Below are 9,500 nucleotides of genomic sequence, written 5' to 3'. Positions count from 1 at the left end.
TTCCTTCGGCTTGATCCAATATATATTCACTCTATGTAGGCCTCGTTGTTGAATCCACTTTGATTGGCCCAAATTACAAATAAATAAATAAATAAATAAACTATTTTGTATTAATATGTTATCTAATTTTCCCGTAATGATAAAATAAAATTGCGACAGGTCAAATACCTACGCCTAAAATGCTTTGATAACCCAAAAACGAAATTAGTTCTTGTTGAACACATTTTTTTATTTAAAAAATTGCATTTTTATTATTTCGTTAAGAAATGTTTGTATAAAATGTTTGTTTTTATACGGACTAGATAACACCCAAAAATCGAAACGTAGAATCAATGTAAAAGTTGAATACCCAATTGTTTTTTGGTGGTTCTTCCTATTTAATTTTGTTGTTATTTAACTTATTTGAATCAATCCTTAAAAAACATGTAATATTGAATTATTTTTATTTATGTCCGGAGCTTCGTGTTGTGTCCCAAACGCCGCAACCTTTCAATTCAAATAGAAAATCACGTTTATTTTTAATCTCCAAATATGAAAAAAAAAAAAAAAGATTCGATTTCGTACGGTTGATGCAGTATCGTATCTCGCCGGAGACGTAGAAGAGAGGTGAAGGAGCACGGAAACGATCTTCTGCGGTTCGATTTCTTTCTCCGTTCTCCGTTCACTTGATTAACTTTGACCATTCTTAGCTTCTGCAGTTGTGTATTGGGCTGTTTTCCGTAGCTTTGCTCAAGTTCACATCTCAATATGCACAAGCACAAATCCCTCAGAGTCTCGGCATCTTGGGTGGCAAACCAGGTGCCTCAACGTACATAGTTGGTGTTCAAGACGGTAAAGGCTTCTACCTGGATCCACATGAAGATCATCAGGTTTCTTTTTTGTTATCACGCATCGAATGCATTTTGCGTCTGTTCAACTTGATTGAAACTTATCGCCGGTGTTTCCCCATCAGGTAGTTTTAGTCAGCAAAGAAACTCCGGATGTCGACACGTCATCTTACCATTGCAAGTGAGTTCATCTATAGTCTGTTCCGTTCTGTCTGTATGATCTCTTGTTCCTTATTTTCTTATAATCTACCGGTGCAGTCTCCTTCGGTATCTGCCCCTTGAGTCGCTCGACCCATCTCTGGCTCTCGGATTCTATTGCCAGGACAAAGGTTCAATTCTCTTAAAACAATGTCGTTTCCTTGTCTTATCCTCAAACCTGCCTTCAACAGATGACTTGGACAACTTGTGTCTCGGAGCTTCAGAACTAGCCATGGGATCGAATGGAGCGCCTTTGCTCACTGTGATCCAAACCCGTGACCCGACAAGCCACACCAGCATCCTGACTAGCGACCGTAACGGCACAGTGGCGAGTACTGAGAGCTCAGGGGATGAAAATGAAGCTCAGGAGATGGAAATGAAGGTGATGACTGGCAATTGCTTTGAACATAAAACATCAAACCTTATATTTATATACATATATGTTGTAGCTCCATTTGATAATTGGTTTCTTATCAACATTTTGCATCTCTTTAGCACCATTTTTTTTGTTATTTATTTATTCTTGAAATTTGTCTGTCGTTTCTCCAAAGTGTTGGTGTAATGTATACTGGGCAGTTCATGTTGTTGTATAAACCCAAAAGATTCTTCAGAGACAAAACTCTGTGTTTTAACTTCTATGTGTGTGTGTGTGTGTATATATGTATATATATACACATACCCCACGAGGCGATCAAAATGTGAAATCATTGAAAGAGGAAGACTTAAAAAACCTAATGGCATATGAACATGGCCCCTTCGCATTCTCCTCCGCATTTCATCTATGTTCCGACCAACAGTTCCACCGCTCGATCGTCTCCGCCACCATCTCCCATTTCTTGGAGTCGTCCTCTGTCGATCGCTGTTAGTGAAGCACCATACCCCTCCGTTCTCCGATTTCGCCGCCGGAAACCGCGACTCCGCCTCTCGGGCTCGTGGCGGGAATCGTCTATGCGTTTTCGATTCTAAAGATGGAAACTTGAGTTTACCGATATTTTTAAAAAAATGAAAGTTTTTTTTTTTTTTTCGTTTCTCAAATTTGTTTTTTTTTTCAATTTCTTATGCTTTTTTTTTTAAATAAAGGCAGAAGAAGTGGTGTGCGAGCGAGACCAAGATCACGGACCTGGATTCATCTATCATTTGGCCGCTCGTGTGTATATATGTATGTATATGTATACGCCATGGTTTGGTTTCATCTGAACCTGTCCATACATAGACTCACACTTGTGTTCCCTGTCGTTTCTAGGGTTTCCAATTGTCCTGCTCGTCTCTTCCTCCGTTGACTCTGTTATCCACTCTCCGATCAGATCCTCTTCCTTCTCCGCCGGAAATCTGGTTCCTCTATCTCTCTTCCCTCGTCTCTCTCGTCGATCGATCCGGGGCACAGACACACTGCGCGAAACAAACTCTGATTTCCGACAGGATAAAAGGGTCGGGAGCCATTCTCGCCGATCTGAGGTAAATTTTCGAACTTCCTCTTCGTTGACATTTCCGGGTATGTCAATAGAGATATCGTAGCGATGACCGATCGGCTTTTTTTCTTTCACAGAAGCTACCTCCTTAGCGGAAACAGGCTCGAATTGCTCAACGAGTGATGTTTTGGTATTAGATTGGCTGGGCTTTGATAATCTATTGGATAGTTGCATGTGAATTTGCAAGTCCCGACTTCTGTATAGAAGCATCTTCAGATTTATACTAGGATGATGACTCCTTAGCTGTCTGCAGATTTTCAGATTTATACTAAATGATGAAGTTCTTTAATGCACATCTTAACTTAATTTCAGATTTTAGAAAGATTTGCGTTCAATTCATTTTATATGATGTTTTTGGGCATGTATTCCCATGTTGAGTTTCTTATCCCTTTTACAGGGGCAACCTTGCTGGATGTTTCAGACAAGCAATGTTCTCAATGCCAATCTAGCTTGCAGCAGCTCACCAATACCCGGCGACCGTTTAGATCTTAGCCCGATGGAACCCATCAACGGAGGGAACAATGCCAACAACAATCCTAGTCTTGCATCCAAACAACGACTTCGTTGGACTAACGAGCTTCATGAGCGTTTTGTCGATGCCGTAGCACAGCTCGGTGGCCCCGACAGTGAGTTTCCATTCTTCTACTAATGATCTTTCTTAATTCCTGATTTTTACGTTCGTTGGAAAAGTTGATGTTTACCCTTTTTTTCCGCCAAAGCTCTTCGACAGTTCTAACCCAAAATGCTTGGCTATTAGCTCGAGTCCTCGTCCCGTTGTTTTGTTTACCATCATCCTTCAGTTGTGTCCTGATAACTTTGTTTTTTCAAAGGAGCAACACCTAAAGGTGTGCTTAGAGTAATGGGTGTACAAGGATTGACCATATATCATGTCAAGAGTCACTTACAGGTATGAGAGAAATCTTGCCTCATTGACTTATCTTTCTCACCCATATATGTGTCTTATCTGCCCTTAATCTAAAATGTGTTTCTTTGACGTGTCAGAAATATCGCCTGGCAAAGTATCTGCCAGATTCCTCGTCTGAAGGTGGGGGGGCGAACACTGTTTCCCGAGTTTCATTGTGGTCGTGGATTCGCCTTCTGGATCTGAAATTGTTATTTTGAAACTTGCAGGGAAGCAAATGGATAAGAAAGAATCTGGAGATATGCTCGCCGTTTTAGATGGTTCATCGTAAGTGAAACCTCGTTGTGGAAGAGTTGCTTGGCGATGCCGCCACACTGAACGATGTATCGATATAGATGATCAATGGCATGCTTACGCTTCGTTGCATTTCCAGGGGAACGCAAATAACCGAAGCTCTCAAGTTGCAGATGGAGGTTCAGAAACGATTGCATGAGCAGCTAGAAGTATGCTTTACCAATGCTACTTTCAAGATATCTGCAAATTAGGAAAGAAGATTTCAAGAAAATGTGTGTATTATATGTACTATATCGTGAATTCATTTGATGATTTCCAGGTGCAGAGACAGCTGCAACAAAGGATAGAAGCTCAGGGAAAGTACTTGAAGAAGATAATCGAAGAGCAACAGCGACTCAGTGGAGTTATCGGCGAACCATCGGATCCCAGGGAGGGTGATAATTCCCCAGAGGGAGATAACGGCAATGATCCGGGAACCCCTGCCGCGATTTCCGAGTCTCCTATCCAAGATAAATCCGGAAAAGAAGGTGGGAAAGAAAAGAGTCTTTCAGTCGACAACGAGTCTCTATCTTCTTATCCCGAGCCTTTGACACCAGACTCGGGGTTTAACAACGATTATCCCCGGGATAGGTCCGGAGGTGAAGAGAGGTCGTCGAAGAAACCACGGTTAGCGAGAGGCGGAGTGGAGCCCCTGATACTGGAATCAGGACTGGACCCTTTGTTTATATTGAAAGGACAATGTGATAATCCATCTGGAACAATGGTGGGAGGGAGTGAAGCTAGGTTGGAGGACTTGGACAAGGTTTCTGTAGAGAATCTATGAGGTCTCTGTGCCTTTTTCTTTTGTAGTTGAGAAACCACACGCATACCTGAGTGTTTCGTCCATTGTCGTACGAGTGAGGTGGTATCGTAAATCCCGAGTCTAGGTTTTACAACATGTAGCAATGGATATACACGGTGTTGCATTGACATTTGGTGGGAAGGAAAACAATAACCTTATACCCGATCTTAAATCCACCAAATTCCTCGGATTTTGGATTTCTGACTTCGATGTCTTTGTATCTGTATCATTTGTGTTCATGCCGATTCACGGATTATCGAATCAATTGGATGGTGAAGACCGCGGGTCAGAGGAGTTGATCAAGGTAAGCGTAAAGGCAAAGAAAACATACCCGAGACGATATCGAAGGGTCGGAATCTACGACAAAGTTGAGGGATCGTGGCTTACTTGGAGAAGATAGGAATCTCCAGGTCGAAATTGGGGGAATTCGTTAAGAATTACCCTCAGGTTTTGCATGCGAGTGTGGTTGTGGAGCTTGCTCCTGTGGTGAAATTTCTTCGTGGGCTCGATGTGGAGAAGCAGGATTTAGGTTATGTCCTGCAGAAGTATCCCGAATTGCTAGGTTTTAAGCTCGAAGGCACAATGAGCACTTCCGTTGCATATTTGGTTAGCATCGGTGTGAGCCCGAGGGACATTGGTCCAATGGTGACTCAGTATCCTTATCTTCTGGGAATGAGAGTTGGAACAATGATCAAACCTCTTGTAGATTACCTCATTTCCATTGGTTTGCCTAAAAAGATTGTGGCCCGGATGTTAGAGAAGATATGGGTAACGCCGGGGAGATCTGAATCGTCATGTACAATAACTGATTTCGAATTTTCGAATATCTGACAGATACTCAAAAATTCGGGTGCCCGAATAATGAACACCAAGTATGATCATCTATTACCTCTTCTTTTTTTGGTAAGGAAAGATCAATCAAGCTTCATAAAGAAGCAAATAGAGATCCCACTACATGAGAAGAGCAAAACCTAGAAGAACAGCAATTGAAGGAAGAGACTTTAAGAAAAGCCAAAACCATGAGGCTGAGGAGAGAGAAATTTGTAGCGAGCATATTCATAGTCCTTTCAGACAGAAACCGAGAAATCCAACATGCGTGCCAGATATGGAAACAAACACTGCGCACCGGTACACATGAGAAAACCCGAACCAGACAAAGGGCAACGATAACTTATAAAAAGGTCGATATATAAGAGAGGATGAGTACATAATTTTTTGGCTGCTCGAAACAATTGCGTTGTTCCTCACTCCTCCGAAGCACTGGCTGCGCTCAGATCCACACTTAGGTCCAGTACCTGCCAAAAGCAACACCATTCATACCATCTGTTTCCAACTACCTATCTACCTTCTTGTTTATCTTAACGATTTCTGTCGATGCAAGTAGAAGAAGCACTTGCCACTTTGTGATGCAGATTGCGTATACATAGATGGTGATATGTATATATTTATAGGAATCCGGAATTCAATTGACAGAAGTATATATATTGTCAGAAGGTGGCTTACCTTTCCGGTGATGAGGGTATACATGTTCAACACATCTACTACGGTTGTCTCAAAGTGTGTTGTGGCATCATAACTCTGTTAGGACAACATAATAATGACTTAGCAGCCAGGCAGGCGACTCGAACAGAAGAAAAATTAAACAGATAGGTAAATAGCTTGGATAGTGTGCGTCGGAAACTCACCGTTGAGATAAAGCAGTTGTCCAAGGAGGGCTCATTGACAGGCTCGTATCTGTCATATATGTCAAAGAATATCTCGTCAACAGGACCCAGAAGATCAACTCCAGGCTTGAGTTCGGTTTGAGGGTTATCTGTCTCTGCATCTGTTGACACAAATGCGATGAATTTTCCTTTGGGAGCAACGTTGTGTGAATACGAACAGCAGAAGACATACCTGTCAGAGTATAAAGTATAAACGCTCTCGTTCACTTTCACTCATTTCTTACTCGTTAGAACACAAAAAAAGGTAAAACATAACAGATCTTACATGTCTGATTTTCGACCCAACTGCTTCTGGGGAAGGATGATCTGCACTGAATGAGAGTCATTGGTGTTTGGGATAGGGTGGCTCATTATGGCAATCGCCCTCGCAACTCTACCAATCTTCCGGACCTGTTTGCAATAAGATTTTTTACCACGTCATGAAATGCTCTACATCCACACATAACGGACAACAAAATAAAGTGGGTAAATCACTAAGCCACGTTCTTTTGAACAAACCAAAAAAAAATCAGAGAAAAACTAGATATGTCTATATGTATCTGCCAATTTTAAAGTTAATAGAATTAACTATGCGTATTAGCTTAATACGCCTAGAGCACCAACCATGCATAAAGATAGGGACTGTTACAGATGTCATACATAAAATATGTTCACTATACAGCTCCCGGCTGTCATGGAGAAGAACAAGGGACATCTAAAATGTCATTGAAGGCATATTACAATTCTTGTGTTACCTTGTTAGGCAGGTAGGAAGGATCACAGACAACTTTCTTGCACTTGGCAGTCTCTCCCTCTGATGTAACACCGACAACCTTACCTTCCTCATCAAACTCTACCTGATACAAGAGTAAAATGTCCACATCAAATATCAGACAGGCATACAAGAAGACATGGATCGCCCCCTCTGCCACCAAAGGAACGTCAAAAACAAATGCCACAAAGATTAGGAAGAAAAAGACAGACCTTGCACTCAGGTTTATTCAACATATATGTTCCACCATAGACAGCACTAAGTCGTGCAAATGCCTGAAACATAATCAGAAGAAAAAAAAATGTTAAAAGAGAAACCAGAAATCGTATTCCAAAACATCAGAACACTAACGCCAGCCCCATAATGCATAGACCAAAAAGACACAAACAGAAACCTGAGGCAGTTCTCCTAGCCCATAGAGAGGATAGATATATGGTGAACTTCCCTGGAAACGTGCAAGGGACTCCGAGTAAAGCTAGATCATTAAAAACAGGAGTGTCAGAATACGCAGGTTCTGAACAAGATATGAAAGCTTTAGAACAAGGGGAACAAGATCTAGAGCCCCTAAAGAGCAGTTCACCTTCATCCTCATCACAGTATCAATGGCAGGTTGACTGAGATAACGGTCATCCAGGTGAAGTGCCACTGCATGACCAATAAAGTCAATAGTGTTGTCATCAAGACCAAATTTCCTGTCAAAGTGATATACTAGGTCAGCCATTGATACTCCTAACTGAATGTCAACAAAACCATAATGCTGGAAGGCATAACAACATCAGCTTACGAGATCAATTCCTTTGTTGTGACTCTGTTCAAATCCATTCCATCATGTGTTTTCGGGTTCGTTTCATCGTAATCCTGAACATAACTGAAAAATTTTCCAGCCCGACGTTTCTCAAAAATACCCATCAGAGGAGATTTCAGAGCCTCCATAGGAGTAGCCGGCACCTTGTGAGTCTGTAGAATAATTAATCGGTGATTAAAGAGATACAATGAAAACGGATGAGATTGCAAAAACCCGCAACCAGCATGTCAGTGAGAAGTCTGTACCTTTCCTTTGTTGAAAACATAGCTGCCATCGACAGCTTTAAAGGACAAGTACTTTGTAACATCTGTATGAATAAGGACACGGACAAGCTTCCCATTTCCCATCATAAACTGGCCCACCATATCAAGAGACAGTAGTTAGGGGATGGGTTCAGTACATCAAAAAGGGGAGACCGGATAGAATCCACATGTATCGTACCTTGGGCATCATGTCAACATTGTAGTCCCTGCTTGCACCTAAATGGGCAGGAGCCTTGTCTTCTCCTCTGAACTTCTTCCAAAGCTGCGAAAGGAAAAACGCCAACAGTGTTCATGGAATTAAAAAAGAAAAAGAAAAGAGCAAAAGATCATTCAAAAGTTTTGGGAGATAAGAACCTGATTGAGATTAAGTGATGTAGACTCTCCACCATAGTAGTCATTCCTGTCCATGTGAAGCACCTGTTTGAAATGAAACATAGGACGAATTACATCATCAATCGAGCAATGAGCAACTATGACACTTCTGCGCTACTTGTTTACCACTGCGAGATCAAAGTAACTTCCTGACAGTAGCATCACATGATTGCTCAAACACATTGCTAACAACTCTAAATTTATGCGTGAAGTCATTCCAGTACATTCACAAAATCTAATGCATCCAAAAAAAACTTGTATGAAGAATCGGAGACCCGATGAAATGGTTTAATGGGACAACTGGAACCCTAAAGCAACCACGTGAAAATTAACTCAACATGAAAGAAAAATAAAACATGAACTCGTCTTCATATAACATGCGTTTTTTGACATCCTCCAGGTCAGACGCATATCTGATCTTACTAACAAATCATCCCTATCCAGATCGAAGCCACGAGCCCAGATCACGCAACCGGAGATCTAATCTCCACCGAGATCCGTATATTACATACAAAAACGAAATTGAATTCCGATATCGGATCAGACAATAAGCAGCATAATTCTAGCACGAAATCACAAGATCTACGAACAAAATCCAAACGAAAAATCGAGTAAAAAAAAAGAGGATCGGAACCTTGAGACCATCGACGGAGAGGAGTCCACTAAGGATGCATTCCTTGAGACCTGTTCCGAGAACAATAACATCGTACTCTTCATCCATGGCTGATCTCGAGAAGGATAACAGAAAGAAACCTCAGAGGGGGAGAGACGAAGAAGGAGACTTAGCGAGGAGATCGTGGCGAGGTCGAGAGGCCTAAATATAGATCAGAGAAGAAACAAAGATGCCTTGTTTGTAAAATGGGTAATGCTGTCACATGATTAATTTAAATTAATTCCTTTTAATTAATCAGTGCCTGTTTAGTTGGGCCGATTGAAACTTTAACATATATTGGGCCGTATAATTTATTACCCAACAAGGCCCATATGCCTATTCATCAAATTTAATGAAAATACAATTATATATTTATATATAATTTAGTTGGGCGAGATACAATTTTTGTTGGTATTCTAGAGTAAACGGTTGATTGGTTTTT

The 9,500-nt window shown here is 41.2% G+C and overlaps 3 protein-coding genes across 4 annotated transcripts in view; 2 read left to right on the top strand and 1 right to left on the bottom strand.

The window, feature by feature from the left end:
- LOC104804900 (cysteine protease ATG4a-like) overlaps positions 1-1,587 on the top strand; it is a 2,054-nt gene extending 467 nt beyond the window's left edge. Inside the window, exons 2-4 of the mRNA XM_010529264.1 lie at positions 690-869; positions 953-1,008; positions 1,086-1,587. Coding sequence (XP_010527566.1) covers positions 690-869; positions 953-1,008; positions 1,086-1,587 — 738 coding nt within the window. The remainder of the gene's footprint in view (positions 1-689; positions 870-952; positions 1,009-1,085) is intronic.
- Positions 1,588-1,679: 92 nt separating this feature from the next.
- On the top strand, positions 1,680-4,692 carry LOC104804400 (myb family transcription factor PHL7-like). Of its 2 annotated transcripts, none has more exons than XM_010528693.1 (8): positions 1,680-1,686; positions 2,269-2,480; positions 2,892-3,120; positions 3,325-3,401; positions 3,497-3,539; positions 3,626-3,683; positions 3,790-3,859; positions 3,970-4,692. In XM_010528693.1, exons 3-8 carry the CDS (start codon positions 2,907-2,909, stop codon positions 4,471-4,473), a joined length of 966 nt encoding a protein of 321 aa, XP_010526995.1. In that variant the 5' UTR covers positions 1,680-1,686; positions 2,269-2,480; positions 2,892-2,906; the 3' UTR covers positions 4,474-4,692. The 2 variants fall into 2 exon arrangements, with proteins under 2 accessions (XP_010526995.1, XP_010526987.1); XM_010528685.1 differs by lacking the exon at positions 1,680-1,686 and adding an exon at positions 2,106-2,184.
- A 785-nt stretch (positions 4,693-5,477) lies between these two features.
- LOC104804330 (guanosine nucleotide diphosphate dissociation inhibitor 2) lies at positions 5,478-9,238 on the bottom strand. The gene is made up of 13 exons (XM_010528597.1): positions 9,041-9,238; positions 8,389-8,451; positions 8,213-8,296; positions 8,017-8,124; positions 7,751-7,923; positions 7,547-7,658; positions 7,361-7,441; positions 7,179-7,241; positions 6,950-7,051; positions 6,481-6,605; positions 6,177-6,387; positions 5,995-6,069; positions 5,478-5,786 (listed from the first exon to the last, which is right to left on the bottom strand). The coding sequence occupies exons 1-13, from the start codon at positions 9,125-9,127 to the stop codon at positions 5,736-5,738; spliced, it is 1,335 nt and encodes a 444-aa protein (XP_010526899.1). The 5' UTR covers positions 9,128-9,238; the 3' UTR covers positions 5,478-5,735.
- Between the last annotated feature and the right edge of the window lie 262 nt (positions 9,239-9,500).

This window comes from Tarenaya hassleriana, unplaced genomic scaffold, assembly GCF_000463585.1.
Source record: "Tarenaya hassleriana unplaced genomic scaffold, ASM46358v1 Cleome10, whole genome shotgun sequence".
Taxonomy (NCBI): Eukaryota; Viridiplantae; Streptophyta; class Magnoliopsida; order Brassicales; family Cleomaceae; genus Tarenaya; species Tarenaya hassleriana.
The sequence above is the reverse complement of the archived record's forward strand: the minus strand, read 5'-3'. Positions and strand labels throughout refer to the sequence as shown.

What these genes read in the sequence shown, in the direction of transcription:
- LOC104804400 (XM_010528693.1), top strand. Translation starts at nt 2,907, where the DNA reads ATGTTTCAGACAAGCAATGTTCTCAATGCCAATCTAGCTTGCAGCAGC. An exon ending in ACAGCTCGGTGGCCCCGACA is followed by an intron (nt 3,121 to 3,324) that starts GTGAGTTTCCAT and finishes GTTTTTTCAAAG; the next exon opens with GAGCAACACCTAAAGGTGTG. An exon ending in GCCAGATTCCTCGTCTGAAG is followed by an intron (nt 3,540 to 3,625) that starts GTGGGGGGGCGA and finishes TGAAACTTGCAG; the next exon opens with GGAAGCAAATGGATAAGAAA.
- LOC104804330 (XM_010528597.1), bottom strand. Translation starts at nt 9,127, where the DNA reads ATGGATGAAGAGTACGATGTTATTGTTCTCGGAACAGGTCTCAAGGAA. An exon ending in CATCACTTAATCTCAATCAG is followed by an intron (nt 8,297 to 8,388) that starts GTTCTTATCTCC and finishes TTCCTTTCGCAG; the next exon opens with CTTTGGAAGAAGTTCAGAGG. An exon ending in ATACCCTCATCACCGGAAAG is followed by an intron (nt 5,787 to 5,994) that starts GTAAGCCACCTT and finishes TGCTTTTGGCAG; the next exon opens with GTACTGGACCTAAGTGTGGA.